The following is a 24360-nucleotide window of genomic DNA, read 5'->3' on the forward strand; positions in this document are numbered from 1 at the left end:
CCAGAAATTTAAGACAAAATAACTTTTCAAAATTCTATACTGGATAGGTTAATAAAAGTAGATCCAAACTCAGTATACAAGTTTCAAGAACACCATCCCCCAATTCTTACACCTGATCATTCTAGTCTGCACATTTTATTGATATTGAATGCACTGCCCAAAAAGGGTGGAAGGAAATTAGTTTTACATACCCACCAACAAACCTTCCCCCTACCAACCTTCGCATCAATCAAATCATCCGACAACACTTCCACCACCAGGGATACATTTCCCTCCCCATCCCTTTCCTCCTTCCGCAAAGACTGTTCCCTCCGTGACTTAACTGGTCAGGTTCTTCCCCCCACCCCCCCCCTTACAAACCACCCTCCTGTCCTGGCACCTTCTCCTGCCACTGCAGGAATTGCAAAACTTGTGCCCACACCTCCTCCCTCACCTCCAACCAAGGCCACAAAGGAACCTTCCACATCCAAACTTTTACCTGCACATCCACCAATATTATTTATTGTATCTGTTGCTCCCGATGTGGTCTCCTCTAAATTGGGGAGGCTGCACACCACCTCTTAGAGCACTTTAAGGAACATCTCTGGGACACCCGCACCAATCAACCACACTGCCCGTGGCCCAACATTTCGACTCCCCCTCCCACTCAGCCAAGGACATGGAGGTCCTGGGCCTCCTTCACCGCCGCTCCCTAACCATCCGACGCCTGGAGGAAGAACGCCTCATCTTCCACCTCGGAACACTTCAACCCCAGGGCATCTGTGGACTTCACCAGTTTTCTCATTTCTCCTTCCCCCACCTCCAACCTTCCAGCTCAGCAGTGTCCCCATGACTTGTCCTACCTGCCTATCTTCCTTTCCACGTATCCACTCCACCCTCCCCTCTGACCCATCACCTCCATCCCCACCCATCTACTGTACTCTATGCTACTTTCTCCCCATCCTGCAGGCACTCTGCCTCTATTCCTGATGAAGGGCTTTTGCCCGAAACGTCAATTTTCCTGCTCCTCGGATGCTGCCTGAACTGCTGTGCTCTTCCAGCACCAGCAGTCATTGTTTTTACCATGCAAGAACAGCCAACTCATGCAGTATCATTCTATGATTATATCTGCCAAGTGACAAGATGCTTTTTATAACAGAACCACTAAAAATAAGTGACCAATAACCAGCTCAAGTTATTTCCTTATCTCTTGAAAGATTTAGCAACATTTCTGATGTGATTTAACCAGTGAACTATATAAAAATGAATAGTATATAAAAAAAAAATCAGTAATCCAGTTCAATGTGATTTGCCCAAAATGCATCTTATGTACAACTTAATGAAAATGACCTAGCTCTTCAACAGGAAAGGCTGCATAAACATTTATTTTAAATAGATTTTATTTAAACTGAACCCATGTGTTATTAATACAGTAGCTTTAGGTTTATGCTGCTGCCTTTTGCTTCTTTTCCAGATTGGCTTTGCGCTGAAAGGAAGGAAAAAAAATCAAAATTAGATCAACAATTCACCCCCACCAACTCATTTTCAAAAACTGCAGCACTTACATAAAAATGTAGATGCAGAGCTACAATAATTAATTAGTGTGATGTCCACTGTAGTCAGATTAAAGCAAACATTAAAATATAGCTTTATAAAAAAAATTCTTAAAAAACAAATGTGTACCAGACTTTTTTTTTTGGCAGGGGCAGGGGGCACCTTTTGTACCTCATCATTTTTCCAGATGACTATAGCACCCTAACTTCAGAACAAAAAGATTTTGCAACCAGCTTTTATCCCATACTTTCTGGCAAGATTTTCTAAAGTGTTAAAAATGACATAATACTGGCTACACAACTACAATGGAAACTAATAAATCCCAACATTTTCACAGTGCAACCAATGCCAATTTATTAATGCCCTCTAAAGAGTTCAAACAGGCCAAAGCTCAAAATGGCTAGGTTTCCTGCAATTTTTGAACATCCAACCCAGAAAGCAGCTCCATAACGGAGCAGCTGTGTGTATATGGCCATACTTACATTCCGTTCCTGCAGGAGAATTGCACGACGCCGTGCAGTCTTGGCATATGGATTCAGTTTCATCATGATCCTCAAGTTCTTCAGAGGGTTCTTCTTAAGAACTCTGCGCTCAATCTTTTTGCTGTGGAAAGCATGAAAAATCTCAGCTTCCAATGCAAACATAATTGACAGTAAAACAAGAGATACAGGAAAAGCAGCACAGTCCTTACAAAATGATACACTAAGTACAGGAGTCATCTTAGTGGAAAGTTTAACAGCACATTGTCAACTACTCTTAAAAAAAAAACCCAGCATAATCAGATCATTGCAATCATAGGTAGATCATGCCAGGTTAGTTTGAAATTTCGGCTAACTTTCCTTTGAATGCTCTCTTTTCACCCTCCAATGATCCCATTTTTTGCTCCAGGTTACAATTCAGACATCAGAACTTCCACTAATATCATAAGGTATCAAAAACACGGACCTAGAAGTGGAATCTCATCATTGTCTAAAACTGAAGCGTTAACAATCTAGCACCAAAACTTGTATAATTCCCAACTGAAACATTCAGACTTACTTTGGAGGACGAAGAGCCTTCTGGATTTCCGGACTCTTCATGATACGACTCAGATCTGTGTTTGTCATCTTGTGAATAGGAAGGCTGAATTGGATTATTAAAACAAACAGTTACAGTAAGAACAAAGAAAAAAATTAAACTATTAGAATTAGTTCAGGGAAGACCATGCGAATAGAAGCCACTATTTTGGTCAACAGAAAGCAAAAAAATGTTACACACTTAATGCCAACAGTTACATCTAGAATCTAATTAGATTCTTCAGAATCCTAAGAGTCTTACTGGTTTCCCTTTACACAGATGCTACCAGATCAATGGTTCTCCAGCATTGTTTTGTTTTAGACTTTTAGCATTTAGTTTTTATAAATTTAGCGTCTTATTAAGTATCCCTGTTATTCCAAAGTAATTCACAATTCAAAAGTAGTATTAAACAAAACATCCGGTGGAGAACCATTGAAATAACCATTCTGTATTAATTTTAACTTCCTGCTTTTGTCACAATCAGAACTTCCACCAATATCATTCACAGTCAAAAACACGGACCATGAAGTGGAATCTCATCATTGTCACAAATGTCTCCAATTACTCAAGGGGATAAAAGAAAATCCAATGTTTTCAGCAGAGCGGAAGTGCTACCACTGACCACCTGAGTTACATGAACTGCTTGTCAGACATGACAGCACGACTGTGGGTACCCATACATGTGCATTTGCCATTTTGGCAAAATAGCAGCTCCTATAGATAATGGAGGATGTGGAAAAGGCAATTCGTAAGAGCTAATTAAGAGGAGCTTCACTGCACCAACCTATTATCATATCACAGAGCCTTACTTGTATCCAACCTTCAATTTGGAAGGTTTGCGCCAAGTTCCATATAGATCATCCAACTTGCGAAAGGCACTCTCTGTCCAGATGCAGAACCGCCCAACATGGCCACCAGGAGCAAGTCTTAGGATATTTAACTTGTTGACATTGAGAAGAGTTATGCCTACAGCAAACAATTTAAAGCACATTAGATTCTTCAATGAAAATAGTCTACCTTCAATTCAAGTATTTTCTTACCATTGCAATAAGCCAATATAATAGTGATGGCAATAGATTTTTTTTCACAAGTACAAACTCACCTATGCCACATGGAGAGGCTGTATATAAACCAGTTTTCTACCAGAATGAACAGAGCCACAGAAAAGAAAGTCTTTTTTAAAATGTTTCTTACACAGCTTTAGATCAAAAGGCTTACAAAAATGATCCCAGCCATTGCACGCAAGACTCCACTACTGCCACTAAAGTCTAAACTTCAATTAACATCACGTTTTCAAAAACACAGACCAAGTAGTGGAATACCATCATTCTATCCAGAACAAACAGTAACTGCTGAATACATAAGTCAATTTGTTACTGAATGGTACTCTTCCGACACTAAAGAGAATTAAATAAATAAATTTGCAGTAAACAAAAATCTAAAACAAAGTGCACTCCTGCTCATAGCAGACACTAAACTGCAAACCCTCCAGAGAATTACCTGGGATGTTTCTGAAAGCTCTTACAACGCCATTGTTCTCATTGTAGATAATGCACGGGCCCTTGCGCCGGATACGACGGCGGTTCCTCATTTTACCTTTGCCAGCACGCATACGTCGGGAAGCGTAAACCTGTAGAGGAAAAAGTCTCCTTTGACTAATTACAAATAGCAATCACATGCTTTTCTGAAAAATCAGCTAAGATCAGATCTTCAAAATCATCAGTTATCAGAAACACAGACCAAAAGTAAAATCTCTTCCTCTCTTGCAGCATATCACTGTGATAAAGACGAAAATGATGCTTGCCTTTTTGATATCATTCCAGGCTTTCAGCTTTTTTAGCATTAAAACAGCCTCCTTTGTCTTTTTGTAGCTCTCAATCTTATCTTCAACCACAAGTGGGAGCTCTGGGATTTCCTCAATGCAATGACCTGCAGGAAGTTATGCATCTGGTCAGATTGGTTTCTGCTTTAAAAATAATTCCCACATCAACTGCAGAGATGACTCCAAAAAGGAAGACCAAGATAAAACCATAACTGGTCAAAGCAAAAAACATTTCCGACCTAGGCCCAATCATAAACAGTAATCCCATTCAATGTCTCAAGCTACAGAAAATAACGAATGATGATGATTAGAATCAGATAACAGATTTTCAGACATGAACTTTTTTAAAAAACCAGAAACATGTAATTAAAAAGAACATTAAAAAAAATGCCAAAAGCTAGCATCACCACAATAGCATAAACTGGCTGCCTTTAAAACTCCATGTTGCAAGGGGTGACAAAGATTTGCTAGTCTCAAGCGGCCTTGTGGAGTAAGGTTTAAATTCCCAGTCACTCAAATTTGAAAATCTCCATTAACACAATCAGGAGCTGCTCAGATCCAAATGACCATCATATGTCTGCACCAGTGTAATAACAGAAGGCAACTGCCATTGTGCACAGCATTAGACAATTACAACATCATAGCAAACTTGTACTTCAAAGCACCAATCCGTCAAACAAAAAGCACTACTGCATATTTTAAAATACATCAAGGATCAGAGTGGCTAAAAAACCCAGATGATTTAAGACCCACTTTAACTGTCCCATTAGCAACATTTAGTAATCTCTGCCAATCCCATAAATACCTTCTGCTGTTAGGACCACTTGAATTCACATGCATGTGTTACTCACTCAGCAGCTACTTCAAAATCAGGACAAATTCAAGCAGGTGCAAGTAACCTGCTAGCTGTGTTTTTATTCTAGAACAACTCGCTTTGACAGAAAGCATTGAAGAAAATCTCCAAGACTGATATGTTCTCATGATGAGAACTTTCACTTTATTCAGAAGTTGCCTGGATATGAATTGCATAATTATTTAGCTGCTTTACTGCACGAATTCCAGAAGTCTCTTCTATTTCATTTACCATGAAACAATGAAGGAAGTCATTGGGATGAGAGGGGAAAAAAGCCTCTCCAGTTCCTTGGGGTTCAAGAACCAAAATGCCATAGTTTTCTAACAATAAAGCATCGGAATAAAATATACTGCCTTTATTAAATGTGATTCGATCTTACCTTTTGACAAGACCAGAGCAGGGAGGGCTGACGCAGCCAGAGAAGAACAGATGGCATATCGCTTCTGGGTCACATTCACCCGGCGGTGCCAACGGCGCCAAGTCTTCGTAGGAGCAAACATCCGGCCACCACGGCACATCTGTAATGTAGGTTAAGGTGCATAACCTTTCCAAAAATAAATTCTGGACATCCATGTTGCTCAGACTTCATTGCTCGTCATTTCCCTGTACCAGCATAATGACAGAAGGCAACTGCCGCTGTGCACAGCGTAAGACGCAAATTACACCATCATAGCAACAGGACCATACATGATGAGCATCTGCTTAAAAAGGGGAGAGCAGAAAATGAGAGTACGCATTACACTTTGAAATATTTAATTTTATACATTAAAAAGGATACATTTCCAAAAGCACCCTGGCCAGAACGATGAGTGCCACCACCCCGTACACGGGGAATACGAGCCACAGCCCTGCCAGTACCCCACGATTCAGCACTAGTTTGATGACCTGAAAAATAAATATTGGTCAGATATAAACAATGGAGCAAGTTTCTGAACAAAACCATTGAGTAACCTACACAGGCCACAAATAAATTTCCAAAAGTACTGGACTTTCAGTATTCACCAAGTTGAAATCCAAAACGAATACTACATAAGGATTGTGCAGCATGAAAACAGGTACTCTTATCACTTCCCCATGCCTTGTTAATGTGCTACCCCTCACCATCTCAGCCTGTTTTATCCTATTACTTCTTGTGCTTATCTCTAAAATGCACCCAGATGAAAGAGGTCAATTTCATATTCAAACCACACTCCAGGTAAGTTTTAACATCACCCACCTTTAGCCTACCTGACTCAATCTCAAACATGGCACCTGTCTTCTGTTTCTATACCTCATGAAAGGAGAAGTAGACCATTTTGTCCTTCAAGCTTGTTCTAATAATGAGATATTTGTAGCTGAACTACATAACCCTATCACTGGCTAACATCCCTCTATTTCTGGCTACAAAAGTTGATCAACCTCAGATTTCTAACTGATAAATCAACACAGCATCAATTGCTATTCAATGTTCCCTGGTCCTAAACTGCTAAAGTACAGAGGAACGTCAATTATGCAAAGGACATGGGGAGTATTTCATTCCGTTAACTAAATGCCAGATAACAGTTAGCCAAGCATCGAGCCCTTGCAATCTAATTCAGATAATCCAAAATTCAGTTAACTGCATGTTGGATAATCGAAGTTCCTCTATTTTATATCTACCCAAATTATTCCCTTGAGCGTATTGAACGTCTATCAAATCATCTTTTTAAAATTGTTCCTTTCACCATTGTTCCTGTATTTCCAGCTTGTCTTTTTTAAAAAAAGAAGTTTCCAAATGCAATAGCACTATTTTACTTTCAACCCCGTTTACACAGTAAGAATGCATGCCCCAATTTCAATCTGGTTGAAACCATAAATTACAATTTGCTAAAAACATGCAGAGCAGGTAGTATCTGTGGAGTATTACTTTTCAGAGACCCTTTTATTCAGAACTCTCATTAATTCCTACCCTCAAAGGTTATCTAACTGCAGTATTCCTCCATTTTGTTTTTAATTTCAGACTGCAGCATAACATTAAGCTCTGGATGAGTAGAGATAGTGGTTAATTGTGACAGCCACAGAGCCATTCCAATGTCTTACCCAGCTATTCATCAAAAGTAGTAATGCCAATCAACAGTCAGGACGAACTTCATTTTAGCTTTTAAAGAGGAAAATATTTTGAATGCACATGAACTAAATCAAAAGATCACAGTACGTCATACATGGCATAATTCACAAAACCAATATCTTACCTGCATCTGCACTTACAGCATATGGCTGTCTGCTGTTTTTGCGTAGATTTGTGTGAACAAAGTTCACAATATCCGGCCGGATGGGAGCCTTGAAAACAGCAGGCATAACAACATTTTTGCCAGATACTTCTCCCTTGTCACTGTACACTGTTATTAATGGTCGAGCACAAGCCTGAAAAGGTAATATTTAAAGTTAGCCATTGAGATACATCGTAGGAGTCTGGCGGCACAGTGGCTAGCGTTGATGCCTCACTGGGGACCCTGGTTTGATTCCACTCTTGGGCAAGTGTCTGAGGAGTAATGCAGTCTCCATCTTTGCATGCATTTCATACAGGGGCTCAGGTTTCCTCCCAAAGAGATTGGGCAGAGCAGAAATGCTAAACTGTCCATAGTGTCCAGGGATGTATAAGCTAGGTGGAGTAGCCATGGGAAATGCATGGTTAGGGGGCAGGGGGGAAATCTGGGAGGGTCAGTATGGACTCAATGGACTGAATTGTTTGCTTTCACATTGTAGGGGATTCTAATTCACTAAAAACTTATTCCTGGCACTTCAGTGTTGATGTTGAGACAGGACCATGGGTGCTTTCCACAGGATAGGCCCAAGTGACTCGACAATGCTCAATTGAAACATTCCAGTATCTAATAAACTACACTCACTCCTGTCAAGAAAATTACCATGAGAAAGTGAGGACTGCAGATGCTGGAGATCAGAGTGGAGAGTGTACTGGTAGAAAAGTACAGCAGGTCAGGCAGCATCAGAGGAGAAGAGAATTGGCGTTTCAGGTACAAGCCTTTCATCAGGACTTAAAATCACCATACTTATTAATGTTCTTTTAAAACAAACGCCCCAACTCAAATATCAGATGAAATGCAGAAGAGATCGTCCTTCCCTACGAGGGATTAGGTTACAAAAACCTCATAGGATTCAATGCTTTAACACGTGCCATGACCAATGATAAGACAAAAACCCAGTCAACATTTAGTAACTTAGTGCTTCTAAAGCGGGTAAAAACACTAAAGACCTTTATACTCTCCGGGTACTCGGACGCTGCCTAATCAGCGCCACACTTTTTGAGCCGAAAAAAAACACATTAGGTAGTTTCAGCGAGGCCTCACCTTAGCGATCAATTGGAAAGTGTTAGTGAGTTTTTACAGCTCGGATCAAGGCCCTTCGGCCGATCATGACAGCGATGGTCGATAACACCAAATATCCACCCAATTCAAAACTTAAACTCAGCAAATCTGGCAGCACCCGTTCAAAAAAAAAAGTGAACGCGTTGATGCTAGTCTCTGAAGTCATCAAGACTCGAAACATTCACCGTAAAGCCCGAACTTCTCCGGCGAATCTGTCCCACGTTTCCAACATACGTGCAGCTCTTCTGTCATCCAACCCCCATTGCCCGTCTCCTCTTTTACATTTTTAAATAAAAAAAGTGAATCTGAAAGCAGGGCTCCGATGAACCCGGTTGTTTCTGTAGAGCTTTGGGGAAGAGGCCGTGTAGGCGGGAGCAGGCGGTGAAGGCCGCGTTGTGCTGGTTCCAGGAGACAACGTGTCTCCCCCTCCCCTCCCCCCACCCCGGGAGAAAATGGCCGCCCCACCATTTATCTTCGCCCCCTCGCCGAGAACACGTTTATTAAGCTATCGACAGTAAAATGTCGCATTTGTGAAGGCAGCGCAGCGCCCCGGACCGGCTGAGGTATGGGTTTGTTTGATCGCGGCGCTAACCGCCGCCGCCGCTGTTTAGTTTTTCTCTCACCATCGCCGCAGCCGCTCGCGCTCCTGATGGCGGCGCCCGGAAAAGGAAAAACTCTTCACCGCCGCGCCCTTAAATAGCGCCCGCCGCAAACATTCCGGTGGCAAAATACCGCCGGCGGCCCCGACCGCAGCCACCGACCTATCCCCGCTCTGATCCCGCAGTTCCGCGAAACCCATAACCGGACAAAAGACTCTCTCCCCCCAGGAAAAAACGCCCGATATCTGTGGGCACTATTTGATTTCCCCCCCCCCAGGCCGGGACTATTTTATGGCGCGGTGAAGTGTCGCAGCGCGCGCCTGGCGAGAGAAAATAACCCGTTATTTTTCAAAAAGTATTTTTCGCACAAAAATAGTTAATTGGAAACAGAAATATTACATAGTTATTGATAATAATGAAATTAAAATGTAGACAAATGCTAGCGACGGAAATGACGCAAGAACCAAGGAGAAACGCGCGCGCAGGGCGGTGAACGTTTGAATTGTTTTTGAAGAAGTTTTTTTCTTAAGTGTTGTTGATTGAAAGTAATACAATGGACTCGGTTACTATCCAGTCTGTCAGAGCTTTTCACACCTTCCTGCTTCAGTGAGTGCTCATTAAGCCTGAACTGCAGATAAATTCAGTTTAAGCAAACTGTCAACCAGACCCTTCGGGGGTGAAGAGAGGAATGGAGAGGGTGGGGGGGTGGGAGAGAAGAATAGAGAGGAATGGAGAGGGTGGGGGGGGGAGAGGAATGGAGAGGGTGTGGGGGAGAGGAATGGGAATGGGGAAGATGTATGGGGGAAAGGTATGGAGAAGGAAGAGGGTGGGGGCAGAGATGTATGTGGGAGAGGGAGTATGGAGCGGGGAGGGGGAAAGGAGGGTAAACCCTGCAACCCTGCTCCACCATTCAATAAGATCATGGCTGATCTTTTCGTGGCTCATCTCCAGTTACTTGCCAACACACCGTAACTCTTAATTCCTTCATTGTTCAAAAGAAAATCTATCTTAGCATTAAAAATATTTATTGAAGTAGCATCAACTACTTCACTGGGCAGGGAATTCCATATATTCACAGCCCTGAGTGAAGAAGTAACTTGCCAATTCTGTCCTAAATCTGCTCCCCTAATTTTGAGACTCTGCCATCTTGTCCTAGTTTCACCTGCTAGTGGAAACAACCTCTCTACGTCTATCTTATCTATTCCCTTCATAATCTTATATCTTTCTATAAGATCCTCCCCTTATTCTTCTAAATTCCAATGAATATAATCCCAGTCTACTCAGTCTCTTCTCAAAAGCCAATCCCCTCAACTCCGGAATCAACCTAGTGACCCTCCTCTGTATCCTCTCTAGTGCCAGTGCATCCTTTCTCAAGTAAGGAGACCAAAACTGCATGCAGTACTCCAGGTATGGCCTCACCTGCACCCTGTACAGCTGCAATATAGCTTCCCTGCTTTTAAACTGAATCCCTCTAACAGTGAAAGCTAAAGTTCCATTGGCCTTCCTAATTACCTGTTGTACCTGCAGACTAACCTTCTGCGATTCATGCACAGTGACACCCAGGTCCCTCTGCATAGCAATATGTTGCAATTTTATACCATTCTCAATAGTCCTTTTTACTGTTATTGCTACCAAAACTAGTGACTTCGCATTTATTAGCATTGTATTCCATCTGACAGATCTTTGTCCATTCACTTAAAGTATCTATCTTCCCCTGCAAAGTTGCACAGTCCTCTGCACACTTCGCTCTGCCACTCATCTTAGTGTCATCTGCAAACATTGACACATTACACGTGGTCCCCAACTCCAAATCATCTATGTAAATTGTGAATAATTGCGGTCCCAACACTGATCCTTGAGGTACACCACTTGTTACTGATTGCCAACCAGAGTAGCACTCATTTATCCTCACTATTTCCTTCCTGTTAGTTAACCAATCCTCTATCCATGCTAATATTTTCCCCGTAACGCCATGCATCTTTATCTTATGCAGCAGTCTCTGTGCGGCACCTTGTCGAAGGCCTTTTGGAAATGTAGGTGCACTACATCTACTGGGTCCCTGTTGTCCACTGTGCTCATAATGTCTTCATAGAATTCCCAAAAATAGTTAAGCATGATCTGCCCTTCATGAGCCCATGCTGCATCTGCCCAACCAGACAATTTCTGTCGAGATGCCTTGCTATTCCTTCCTTGAAGTGAATTGAATTTATTATCATGTATATCAAGGCACAGTGAAAACCTTTGTCTTGCAAGCAATACAGGCAGATCACAAAGTTAAATAGCATAGATAAGTAAATATTAATTAAACAGCAGCAAAAACAAAAACACAGGTACAGGAGAATGCTAAGAGTTTGTGAGTCCATTCAGTATTCTAACAGTAGGGTAGAAACTGTTTCAAAACCAGCTGGTGCACATGTTCAGGGTTGTGTACCTTCTCCCCAATGGTAGAGGTTGTAGAAAAACATTGCCAGGGTGGGGTGGATCTTTGAGAATGCTGGTGGCCTTTCCTTGACAGCGGGCCTGGAAGATAGATTCTGGAGATGGGAGGTTGGTCTTTGTGATTGTCCGGGTTGAGTTCACCACTCTCTGTAACTGTCTCCGATCTTGAATGGTACAGTTGCCATACCAGGTAGTGATACATCCAGACAAAATGCTCTCGATGGCGCACCTATAAACGTTGGCAAGGGTATTTGCCGTCATGCCAAAGTTCCTCAGCTGCCTGAGGAAGAAGAGATGTTGTTAGCTCTTTGTAACCAAGGCATCCACATGAAGAGTCCAAGAAAGCTTGTTGTTGATGACCACTCCCAAGAAACAGCTTGACATGCTCCACTAGTTCCACCTCTGCTGTTAAAGTGTAGGGGGGGGACATGAGTAACATCCTGCCAAAAGTCTATAATGAGTTCCTTGGTTTTGCCAGCATTGAGAGCTAGTTTCTAGGTCTTCCATCTCCCGTCCATAGTCTGTTTCGTCGCCATCTAAGACTTGACTGACTATGGTGGTGTCATCAACGAACTTGTAAATGGCATTAGTCTGGTATTTAGCGACACAGACATGGGTATACAGTGAGTACAGTAGGGGGTTGAGTACACACCCCTGGCGGGCTCCAGTGCTGAGTGTTAGTGAGGATGAAATATTAAAATTAATTAGATTCCCTACAGTGTGGAAACAGGTCCTTCGGTCCAACCAGTCCACACTGACCCTCCGAAGAGTAACCCACCCAGACCCATTTCCCTCTGACTAATGCACCTAATATTATGGGCAATTTAGCATGGGCAATTCACCTGATCTGCACATCTTTGGACTGTGGGAGGAAACCGGAACACCCAGAGGAAATCCATGCAGACATGGGAAGAATGTGCAAACTCCACACAGACAGTCACCCAAGGCTGGAATTGAACCTGGTGCTGTGAGGCAGCGGTGCTAACCACTGAGCCACCATGCCGCCCTAAACAAATTGCCACAAGTGCACTTGCTACTTCTCCAGCCATCTCTTTTAGTATCCTGGGATGCATTCCATCAGGGCCAGGAGACTTGTCTATCCTCAGCGCCATTATTTTGCCGAGCACTACCTCTTCTGTGATAATGGTCGTTTCCAGGTCTTTACCTATCTTCATCTCTCTTTCTGGCATGTTATTAGTGTCCTCCACTGTGAAGACTGATACAAAATACCTATTCAATGCCTCAGCCATTTCATCATATCCCATGACTAAATGCCCCTTCTCATCCTCTAAACGATTAATGTTTAGCCACTCTTTTTCGTTTTATATATTTATTGAAGCTTTTGCTATCTGTCTTTATATTCTGCACTAGTTTTTTCTCATGTTCTATCTTTTTTCTCTTTTTGTGGCTGTCTATTGACCTTTAAAGCTCTGCCAATCTTCTAGATTCCCGCTGATCTTGGCCACTTTCTTTGCCTTCTCTTTCAATTTGATAGCCTCCCTATTTCCTCAAACACCCATGGCGGATTACCCCTTTTCTTACAGTCCTTGTTTTTCACTGGAATATACTTTACTTGAGCACTTTGAAAAAACTCATGGCTTTTTTTTTAGGTATATTCAAGGCTGAATTTAAATCAGTAAAGAAGTCAAGGATTATTGTGTTTCAATGCATTTTCTTTCCTTACAGACTCTGTGACCAAGAAAACAAAGGGTTGTTAAAGGAACCCGTGCTGTATGAGGTAATCTTGTTGCAAAATTTGAGTATTTTAATTCCCCAGTACCTCTTCTTTTTCCTAAATTAATTTTTTTATGGGTTGTGAGTGTCACTGGCTGGCCAGCATTTATTGCCTGTCCCTAGTTGCCCTTGAGAAGGTGGTGATGAGCTAACTTCTTGAACCACTGCAGTCCACCTGCTGTGGGTTGACTCATAACGCTATAAGGAAGGGAATTCCAGGATATTGACCTAGCAACAGTGAATGAACGGCAATATATTTCCAAGTCAGTTTGGTGAGTGGCTTGGAGGGGAACTTGCAGGTGGTAGTGTTCTCAAGTACCTGTTGTCCTTGTCCTTCTAGATGGAAGTGGTCATGGGTTTGGAAGGTACTGTGAGGGTATTTGGAATATCTTGCAGTGCGCCTTATAGGTGTGGCGCCAACAGAGCCTGCTGCTTTGTCCTGGATGGTGTTAAGCTTCTTAAGTGTTGTTAGAGTTGCACTCATCTGGGCAAGTGGGGAATATTCCAGACTTCTGTCTTCTAGATGGCTGGCAGGCCTTGGGAAATCAGGAGGTGAGTTACTTGTTGCAGTATTCTGAGCCTCTGACCTGCGCTTGCTTGTAGCCACTCTGTCTAAGAGAGGAGTCCACTTTAGTTTCTGGTTAATGGTAACCCCCAAAGATGTTGATCGTAGGGGATTCAGTGATGGTAACACCATTGAATGTCAAGGGGTTGTGGTAAGATTGTCTGTTATTGGTGATGGTCATAGCCTGGCATTTGTGTGGCACGAATGTTACTTGCCACTTGTCAGCCCAAGCTTGGATATTGTCCAGATCTTGTTGCATTTAAACATTGACTGCTTTCAGTATCTGAGGAGTTGTGAATGGTGCTGAACATTGTGCGCTCATTGGTGAATATCCAGCTCAATAGTTTGTGTTTGCTTGATTCTACTCACTGCACCATTCACAACCTTAAGCAATGATGTCGAGCTCAACAATGATAACATGAAATTCCATTGATACGGCCTCTCCTAACTCATCTGAATGGTCAGCTTGCTGTCCAATATCCTTCAATAGGTCTTTGGAGATATATATGTTCATCGTGGAAGATTACTTTATTAATCTCAACAGTTTTGCAGTCCTAACCATGTTTCCATCCCACACAATTGAAACTTCCTGGGCAGTTTTCTCAAAGCTATTTACAGTGAGCGCCCATGCAAAGTTTTGTGTGGCACACTTGCACTTCAATCTGATCTATTACAGTTAAAGAAATAGATTTTTTTGAAACCTTTTCTCAAGAACTTTGTTTTATTCTCCCTTGACAAATTACTAGTGGGGATCATTCTTGTATTTGCTATCTGCAGTGACTTCCTATCGACTTATTTTCCACTTTCTCCACTCCATTAACTAGGGATTTGCCTTGCACAATGTAATTGAGATGCTTGTGTCCATATTGTGTCATTTTGCACTGCCCATTAAGGTAGAGCACCATTGAGCTGTGACATTGCACTATCCCCTAAGGGCATGTACTCACTGTGCAAACAATTGAAAGCAAGATTTATTTTGAGAGTTTTGCCTTTTTTCTGGTTTATTTCCTAGGATGATGTTAAAGTCCATATTGTAACTAAAGTGAACAGAAGTCCTTTGCAAGCTTTCTGGAAGAAGAATGTGCCCATCTTTATAGCAGAGAGAGCAGTAAGTATTTAAAGTAAAGTGTTATTCTATTATTTATTGAGACTTTTATACAGGAGGCTTTCATTCATACCTATGCCAGTAATCAATTTCCAATTCTTAATGTTTGAGGCCAGTCATCATTCAGGATTGGAGTAAGGATGAGTTGATGGAAAGACTTGATTTGAAGACCATGGACTTCATCTTCTCACCACACAAGCAATGAAAAGGAATTGTTACATAAATTTGCATTTGCATTAGAACCATTTCTCAGTGACGCTTCATTTCCATGTTCTTGAAATTTTTGGCTATTTAGGGTGAACATTTTCATTTTCATCCCTCATTATCTCCTTTCTGTTTTAGGCTGCTGCTTCCTTCAAATTTCAAATTGTTTGTTGTGGTTCTGTTTGCCGAGCTGGGAGTTTGTGTTGCAAACGTTTCGTCCCCTTTCTAGGTGACATCCTCAGTGCTTGGGAGCCTCCTGTGAAGACAGAGGGTAGTTATGGAGGTTTGTTTTTTTGATTGGAGGTCTGTCACCAGTGGTGTTCCGCAAGGATCAGTGCTTGACCCTAAATCGAATGGTCCCAATGCTTGGCTATGTTATGCAGCACTCAATTATTCGGAATTTGATGAACCAAATGATATCTTTCCACCTATGTCCTTTGGATAATTGAGGTTCCTCTGGAGCTGGTCTGATTAATAAGTTTGCAGACGACATGAAAATAGGTGGATGTGTAGATAGTGAGGAAGGTTGTCAAAGGATGCAGCAGGATATAGATCAGTTAGAAATTTGGGCAGAGAAAAAGCTGATGGAGTGTAATCCAAACAGGTGGGACTAGTTTGGGTTGGGATATCTGGTCGGCATGGACGGGTTGAACCGAAGGGTCTATTTCCATGCTGTACATCTCTATGACTCTAAGTGTGAGGTGATACATTTTGGGAGGTCAAATGCAAGAGGAAAATACACAATAAATGGCAGCACCCTGTGGAGCATTGATACACAGAGGGATCAAACCAGCAGCTCCCTGAAAGTAGCAACACAAGTGGATAAGGTGATAAAGAAGGCTGATCAGGGCATTGAGTATATAAGTTGGTAAGTCATGTTCAGAATATTGGGTGCAACTCTGGTCATGACAGTAAAGGAAAGATTTGGAGAAGGTGCAAAAGAGGTTACTGAGATGTTGGCTGGATTAGATATATTCTCTATAAGAAGAGGTTGGACAAACTTGAATTGTGCTATAGCATCACAACTGAGGGATGACCTGAGAGAAGTATAAAAAATTATGAGAGGCATGAGTAGTCAGAGTCTTTTTCCCAGGGAGGAAATGTCAAATAATAAGGTGAGAGGAAGAAAGTTTAAAGGAGATATGCAAAGCAAGGTTTTTACACAGAGGGTGGTAGGTGCCTGGAGCCATTTACGTCCCTTTTAAATATTTTCCCACTCACCTTAAACTTATGCCCTCCTAATTTTCGACTTCCCTACCTTGGTGATATTTGGTTATTCACCCTATCTATATCCCTCATGATTTTATAAATCTCTGTAAGGTAACCCCTCCGTCTCTGCAGGTGAAATAGCCCCAGCCAATCAGCCACACCCTACAGCTCAAACCTTCCAACCCCGGCAATGATCAACAAAATGTTAGAACTAGCCCCAGTATCAAATTTAGAGAGAATTAAGATTGCTGCCTATTACAGTAATTTGACACGTCTGAACATCCGACAAGAAAAGGAACAAAAACTGGAAAAGCTCAGCAGGTCTGGCAGCATCTGTGAAGAGAAATCAAAAAGTTAATGTTTCAGGTCTGGCGATCCTTCTTCCTATGTCCAACAAGAAAAGGACTGGCTGAGCTTTGATACCTTTCCCCATTGTATAGCACATTCATGGTCATTGTTTATGGTCACACCTGAAGATTGAGTTTGGTATTTCTTGTGGGAGATTTGATTCCTTACCTGTACTCGGATGCATTCACCTTGGTGAGCTTTGCTGCTGTGCTGTTTATGTATTTATTTCAATTGCTTTGCCTATATGCTGTACTCTCTTTACTTACAGTCAATTAAAGTTGATGAAGACCAATTGGAAGACTCTTGTATTAATGAAACCAGCAATCTAACATCTAGCAAGTTGGAAGAGGACATGGGACCTCTAACCCTCTCTGTCATGAAGGCAAGGTAATTAGCAAAGTAGTGAGTTCCAGGATTTTGACCCAGCTACATTGAAAGAACAGAATCTGTTTCCAAGTCAGAATGGTCAGTGGCTTGAAGGGGAACTTCATAGTGGTGTTCCTATGTATCTGCTGCCCTAGTCCTTTTAAATGGAAATGATTATGGTTTTGGAAGGTGCTGCCAAAGAACTTTTGGTGAATTTGATTTTTTAAACTTTATTGTCACGTGTGCTCGAGTACAGGAGTGCAGTGAAAAGTGTACAATGTCAAACTTGTGTGGTGCATGTTATAGATAGTACATATCTCACCTGCAGAGAGAGAGTGGATGTGGTGTGAATCAAACAAGCTGCCTTGTCCTGAATGGTGTCAAGCGTTTTGAATATTGTAGGAGTTGCAGTCATTCAGGAAATTGGGGAGTACTCCTTCACACTTGTGCCTTGTAGATGGCGGACATGCTTTGTGGAGTCAGGAGGTGAGTTACTCACTGCAGTATTCCTGGTCTCTGACCTGCACTTGTAAACATTGTCTGGCATTCCTAAGGCTTGAATATTATTTGTCACTTTTCAGCCCAAGCCTGGATATCATCCAGATCATGTTGCATTTGAACACAGACTGCTTCAGTATTGGATGAGTCACAAATGTTGCTGAATATTATAAAATCATCAGTGAACGTCCCCTCCTCCAACCTTTTGATGGAGGGAAGGTCATTGATGAGGCAGCCGAAGTTGGAAGGGCCTAGGACATTACCCAGAGCAATTTCTGCAGAGATATCCTGGAGCTGAGTGACTGCCTTTCAATTACCACTGTTGCCATCTTCCTATGTGCTAGCTACGATTATTGACTTCAGTTTTGCTCGGTCTCCTTAATGTCACAATTGATCAATTGCAGCCTTGATGTCAAGAGCTGCCATTCTCAGCTCACCTCTGGAATTCAGCTCCTTTGTCCATGTTGTATAAGGCTGTAAGGTTAGGAGCTGAGTGGCCCTGGCGAAACCCAAACTGGGCATGAATGAGCAAGTTATCCTGATCATGCACTGCTTGATAGCACTGTTGATAACTCCTGTTGCTTTACTGATGATCACCAAGTCGAATAGTTGTTGAGAATAGGGATATTTGTGGAACCGCCGCCACCAATGAGTTGTTTGACTGTCCACCATCATTCATGACCTGATGTAGCAGGACTTCAAAGCTTCGATCTGATCCTTTGGTTGTGGGATTGCATAGTTCTATCAACCACTTGCTACTTATCTTGCTTGGCATGCAAGTAGTCCTGTTTTGTAGCTTGACCAGATTGAGATTGACATCTCAAATTCATCTATATGGTATTGATGCTGCTTTTTCCATCTCTAATGCTTATTTATTTTTCTTCTTTTTTAGACAGTTGGTTTCCTGGTACACCTTGGCCCATAATCCACACATGGCCCAGGTGGTCAACTGCAGCACATCAACTGCCTTTCCTCTGCTGTGGGTAAGGTGCGATGGTTCTGATCCTGAAGGTACTGTTTGGCTAGGAGCTGAACCTGTGAATACCGGGAAAGAGATTACATCAATTGTTTTCCATATAGTTACATGCACTGGTAAGATATCGAAACGGTGCTTTTATAAAGAGTTGTATTAAACATTATCTCAATCATTATTCATGGAAAGATGAAATCCAAACCTGAAAACTTCTTAAAATGTGGGAATTAGAATTCGTAATACAAATATTTAAAAAAAGGATACAATGTAATGTGATTCTAAACTGAGGATTTAATGCCTGTGCACTTTGCTGTTACAAGCCTTTAACATTTAATAAAGCACCACATGAAGGTTGCACTGGATCCTGGCTTTCATGCTCCAGTGACCATTATTTTATATATAAAAAGTCACTTTATTTCCAAAGGACCAAGAGGCTGCTCTCTCATTAGCAAGAGAGAGACAAATGGTGCTATGGAACCTGAGGGTCATCATGCCTCAGGCAAGGTTGGGAAGGAGAGTCCTTCATGATAACCTCGGCAGATGCAGGAATTGAACTCACGCTGTTGGCATCACTCTGCATCACAAACTGGCCAATATCTGTAATGTAGAACAAATCAATGAGCTCCATTTCTTCACATTAACTGTTGTAAAGCTTCCCTATGTGCTTGTTTTCTTTTTCAGTCTTGCCAAGGGACTTGAATATATGCAATGATTGTCTTGTCACTTTTTAGTGGGCAAATGCATAGAATTATTTTCTGTTTGAATACTATTTTCAAAGTATTATTTCTCATTCTTTTAGGACCAATTTTTGACAAAAATTCTTTCACAAGCGTGGAAAAGTTGAAAAGTGCCCATAAAGACAGACATCTTTGTTCTGCTGTAAGTATTTCCACTCACTTTCTTTCCCCCCACCATGTGCTCCCCATCAGTTGTGCATAGCTTTAATAAATCCGATAAAATTCTGAGATAAATCAGTATGTTATCTTTATTTAGTATTTTTTAATGTAAGATAACTTGAGTTGCTTCGCAGAAGTGTATAAAGCAAAATTAAACACTGCACTATTCCAAGACCCCACATATACTATGGCTAATCCCCTTAGCCTACCCATTCTTGGACTGTTGGAGGAAACCGGGGCACCTGACGGAAACCCACACAGTAATCATGGGGTGGGCAAAGTTCAGTGATATTAGAGCAGATGGTTAGAAGCTTAGTCAGAGGTAGGTTTTGAGGAATGTATTAAAGGAAGAAAACAAGGCAGAAAGGTTTGTGGAGGGAATATGAGCTTGGGTGTCAATAGTTGAAAAATCAAAATCAAACATGTCCGGGTGTACGGAGTTAAATGAATGTAGATATTTCAGAAGGTTATATAAGGCTGGAAGAAATTACAGAAATCAGGAGTGGTCATACCAGAGAGGAATGTGAAAATAAATATGAGAATTTAAAATTTTGAAGCACTGTTTGACAGGCAACTAATATTGATCAATCTTAACTATTTTCCTTTCTATCTCCCATTCCTCATCACCAAGCTTCCAAACTCCAAGGTTTACACTCCATTTTAGCTGTAAACCTGGAATGTCTCTTTATTTTTCTGGGTGCACGCTTTCCTACTTTTATTTCGAATTCTGTTGTCGATCCTTTTGCTCAACTTTCACATTTCTTTGTGGCCCTGCTCCTCCTTATATCATCAGCTCTTCCAGACCCTCAACCCTGAGACATTTGTGCTCTGTTAATTCTGGCCTCTTGAGCACCTTGTTTTTAGTTGATCCACTATTGGTGGCTGTTACTGTACTGCCTTGGTCCTAAGTTCTTGAATTCCTTCCTCAGATCTCTCTGTCTCCCTCTCATTGTTTTAATACATGCCGTAAGACCTACCTTTTTGTTCAGTTTTTTTAACTGTTAGTCCTCATATTGCGTTATGTGACTTGGACTTTTTGTTAGATTAAAGACACGTAGAAGTTATTATTTCTGTGACTTCTATTGATTTTTTTACTAAGTAAGACTTTAGATTGTAAGATTGTGGGCACAGTTACAAAGACTTGCACATGTATATTGCATTTCAAGTCCTCAGGATTCTGAAGTAAGAAACCAGTTCTGAGATTATGAAAGTGTCTTAAAATATATGTTGGGAAATATGTTTACTTTGGGGAAAAGCATTGAAATATTACGTTATTATGTGTAATGGCCTATTGCCTTGATTCAGGTCATAACGAAGGGCTTTGCACAGTATGATTTGTTTGGTGCCACTGTATTGGAGAATACAATATTGGAATCCCAGAGTAACATTATGGTGGATTTCACTTGGAACAATGTGGACAAAATCTTAGAAATTCCACCACTTACATCAGTTGCTACACTGGTAAGGAAATGAAACAAGGTACTGGCTACTCTTGCTATTTGTGTCATTTATGTAATCTAGGACAGTTCTCTCGTTCACACAAACGCACACTCTGATACATGTACAGAACATGTGAGTTTTGCTTTTTGGAGGCAGGTTTGTCTGTTTCCTTTTGATGTCTCTAGATGCCATGAGATTGTTTGCCTAAAGGCAAACCTCACACTGAATCCAAAGTGTCAGCCAGTGTAACTGTTAGAAGGTTGTCATCAATGGTGATGACCTCCAATTTATCCCTGTCTACATTGTTAAAGCAGTGGCTTATTAGTGTGGGAAATTTGCATTGCATTCCTGAACTACTACTCAGGACTGCAGGACTTCTAAAAATTTTCATGGGGATATGGGTGTTGTTGGCTAGATCAGCATTTGTTCCCTACCCTCAAGAAGTTGGTCATAAGCTGCGTTCTTATATCGTTGCAGTCCATGTGATGGAGGTACACCCAATGTGCTGTTCCAGGGTGCTGGGTACAAGCTAGTGTTTCATGTACTAGAGGAGAATGAATCACTTACAGCCTTGTCTCTTGAATTAAAGAATCAGTTGCATGTGGCATTGTCAGATATTAAGAAATCAGATTCCTGTTTGGATTTTTTAAAAAATGCATTAATGCACACTTACAAAAGACTTTTTGGAGGAGGCTTTGTGCATGTTTGGGGAGGGTTGAGGGCCATTTTGACTCTGAAATTTATCAATACACAATCCAATTTTCCTTTCATGTTGTGATATTTTTGTGTCTGAATTACCTCCTAGTAAACCATTCTAAACATTATATACCTAGCATAACAATTAGTATTTGATATACTTAGAATTTTTCTCTACTGGTGTAATTTTAATATTTTATACAAGATTGAAAACTTTTGAAGTAACTTATCAGTGATTTAACCTCAATAAAGAAAAACTGATCATCAGTTGCCAGTTGAAACTGTATTTTGTAGGCCATGCATGGAGTTAAGTACCTTGTATGAACTGGCTAGGCTTAGCCTCCAAATTCCTAGTGATAGATTGGACTCATTTGGCCTAGTTTTATATTGTGTGTCTGTTACAGTTTTATTCTCCTTGTTTTGTGGTTGTTTTAGAATATCAAAGTGGAACCTGGAGACCTGAGAAGTCCTGTTATCCAAATATATAAGGAGCTAGAATTTCTTCTCGTAAGTATTTACTTCAAATAAATATTCATAAATTCATCAATTCTTTACAATTTTAAAAAAATTTATGTTCATAAAGACATGTTCCAACATCTTGCAGGCTGATCCAAAAGCTCTTTTATGATGTTTTAAATGCACAGAGGCAATATTCTTCTAGGGTGGTGAATGTGAGGGATTGGTGCCTTTGGTCAAAAAACATTGTTTCCTCTTGTATTACACAAATAGCTTTGATAAAGTAGTTCACAGGCACTAGTTAGTCTCAAAAATCTGAACTTTCTATTCATTTAATTTGCTGTATAGAATTTAGAGCATTGCTCTCAGTAGGGTCAATAAAATTGGAATTTCTAGCAATCACAATTGTCTTTTTTAACAGTTCTTAATGTCATAATTTAGTTGTGCCTGTTCTTCATAGAGCAGCAGCTCTCCTGCTATGCTGTCCAGCTATTATGATTGTAAGTGGTGTGACATATCTCAATTTTAATATAATTAGTTTTCAGAGTTTGAATTTGAATTAATGGCATGAGAGTTTTGATCTGTATGTCTGAACTCAATCGAGAGTTCTTGGAAGATAATGGGAACTTGGTAACATAGGAGGGTCTTTATGAAAGAACAAAGTAAACAATTATACATTGGACGCTTATTAGAAGCTTTTCCATTTAGAAAGTCCAAATTCGTGTTTTTCTTTTGATTTGGGGAAACATCCATAGTTTGAAGAAAGCCCTTTTAGTTTCAATTTGACAATTTGCAGAAGTCTTGATTGAAGCTGGGTATGTAAGACAGTTGCTCCCAAATAAGGGAGATAGATTAGAACTGTTTAGAGTATATTACTTCAGTAAGGCGTTTAGTTTTAAAGTTCTAGACCAGAAGGATTTGATTAAAATTTTGAAGGGATTTTTGAAGCTGAGAAAGTCTATACTTTGTATGAAGGTATGAGGATAGAGTCACAGAGTTGTACAGCACGGAAATAGACCCTTCGGTCAGACTTGTCCATGCCAACCATTTTTCCTAAATAGTCGCATTTGCCCATATCCCTCTAAACCTCTCCTATTAATGTATCCATCCAGGTGCCTTTTAAATGTTGTAATTGTATCAGCCTCCATCCTTTCCTCTGGCAGCTCATTCCATACATGCACCACCCTGTGTGAAAAAGTTGCCCCTTAGGTCTCTTTTAAATCTTTCCCCCTCACCTTAAAGTTAAATGAGACAAATCAGATTTGCCAAGCTAGGTATTGAAGAGACAACTTAGTAAGGGAAGGGAATTCTCTGTGGCATTTGAATGCTATAAAAGACTGCTGTTGGGATTAATGGGATTGTATTTTACCATATGTTTTGAAACCTTTAAATTTGTTATATGTGAAATGTTTGACTTTTTTTTCCCATTTGGTTTTGTGATAAATTCCTGTTTTATTGTTAAAACCATTTTTGCAACATTGCATGCTTGTTACAATGAGAGACCACCTTGTTCAATTTTGGCAAGAGTTAGTAACTCTGCTTTTGAATCTTTTGCTTAATAAGCTCAGCTATCATTTCCAGATCATTTACAGGATCCACCCTCCAGATTCTCCTTCTGTTTGTTACCCTCCTCTTATTCTCTTCCTTTTACACTGCCACCACCCCTATATTCCCTGCTTCTGCCCCTTTCCTGGCTTTCTCCTTCTCCTCCTCTCTCCCTTTCATCCACCTCTCCACTTTTTTTCTTCTTCCTCTACCCCAATTTCTTCCTCCTCTTCCCCTTTCTCCCTCCTCCTCCTTCCCCATCCCCTTCCTCCCACCCCCTTCCTGTCATCCAAAGCATAGCGTTGCAGACAGTGCATTACTGACTAGAGTCTCAGTGTAAATTTTTGTGCCCAGGTCCTGCTGTGGGGAAACTGAACCCGAACTCAAAAGGTTATAAAACCCTACCAATTGAAGCACAGCTTATACTAAGAAGTGAATTTTGGTGATAAAGGAGGAGATTTTTCAAAAGTCTATGACAGGATGGTGGTTTAGAAGTTTTAAACAACGTTCTTGACTATCATAACCTTTTTTTTAATATTTACTTGTGGGATGTATGCTTCATTGGCTGGCAAGCATTTATTGTTGACACCTAGCTGCCCTTGAACTGAATGACTTGATCGGCCATTTCAGAGGGTATTTGAGAGTCAACCATATTGCTGTGGCTCTGGAGTCACATGCA

General features: G+C 41.0%; 2 protein-coding genes and 4 non-coding genes across 8 annotated transcripts in view; 1 reads left to right on the plus strand and 5 right to left on the minus strand.

The window, feature by feature from the left end:
* Positions 1 to 1361: 1361 nt before the first annotated feature.
* rpl4 (ribosomal protein L4) lies at positions 1362 to 9331 on the minus strand. Its single transcript, XM_060852950.1, has 10 exons — positions 9232 to 9331; positions 7475 to 7646; positions 6043 to 6149; positions 5644 to 5782; positions 4394 to 4518; positions 4090 to 4219; positions 3399 to 3555; positions 2572 to 2655; positions 2016 to 2136; positions 1362 to 1465 (listed from the first exon to the last, which is right to left on the minus strand). The coding sequence occupies exons 1-10, from the start codon at positions 9232 to 9234 to the stop codon at positions 1424 to 1426; spliced, it is 1080 nt and encodes a 359-aa protein (XP_060708933.1). The 5' UTR covers positions 9235 to 9331; the 3' UTR covers positions 1362 to 1423.
* On the minus strand, positions 2433 to 2503 carry LOC132834440 (small nucleolar RNA SNORD18). Its single transcript, XR_009647189.1, has one exon. It is a non-coding gene; the product is annotated as a small nucleolar RNA SNORD18 (small nucleolar RNA).
* On the minus strand, positions 3066 to 3137 carry LOC132834441 (small nucleolar RNA SNORD18). Its single transcript, XR_009647190.1, has one exon. It is a non-coding gene; the product is annotated as a small nucleolar RNA SNORD18 (small nucleolar RNA).
* On the minus strand, positions 4961 to 5057 carry LOC132834443 (small nucleolar RNA SNORD16). The gene has a single exon (XR_009647192.1). It is a non-coding gene; the product is annotated as a small nucleolar RNA SNORD16 (small nucleolar RNA).
* LOC132834442 (small nucleolar RNA SNORD16) lies at positions 5840 to 5939 on the minus strand. The gene has a single exon (XR_009647191.1). It is a non-coding gene; the product is annotated as a small nucleolar RNA SNORD16 (small nucleolar RNA).
* Positions 9332 to 9681: 350 nt separating the features above from the next.
* The window catches only part of zwilch (zwilch kinetochore protein), a 52894-nt gene continuing 38215 nt past the window's right edge, over positions 9682 to 24360 (plus strand). For 2 of the 3 annotated variants that reach the window (XM_060852945.1, XM_060852946.1), the window contains exons 1-8: positions 9682 to 9813; positions 13333 to 13384; positions 14958 to 15053; positions 17080 to 17198; positions 18568 to 18767; positions 19448 to 19527; positions 20850 to 21005; positions 22116 to 22187. In XM_060852945.1, the coding sequence (XP_060708928.1) occupies positions 9761 to 9813; positions 13333 to 13384; positions 14958 to 15053; positions 17080 to 17198; positions 18568 to 18767; positions 19448 to 19527; positions 20850 to 21005; positions 22116 to 22187 (828 nt within the window). In that variant the 5' untranslated portion in view covers positions 9682 to 9760. The remainder of the gene's footprint in view (positions 9814 to 13332; positions 13385 to 14957; positions 15054 to 17079; positions 17199 to 18567; positions 18768 to 19447; positions 19528 to 20849; positions 21006 to 22115; positions 22188 to 24360) is intronic. The other variant, XM_060852947.1, reaches the window with a different exon arrangement.

The sequence above is a fragment of the Hemiscyllium ocellatum genome, chromosome 39 (genome assembly GCF_020745735.1).
Source record: "Hemiscyllium ocellatum isolate sHemOce1 chromosome 39, sHemOce1.pat.X.cur, whole genome shotgun sequence".
Lineage (NCBI taxonomy): Eukaryota > Metazoa > Chordata > Chondrichthyes > Orectolobiformes > Hemiscylliidae > Hemiscyllium > Hemiscyllium ocellatum.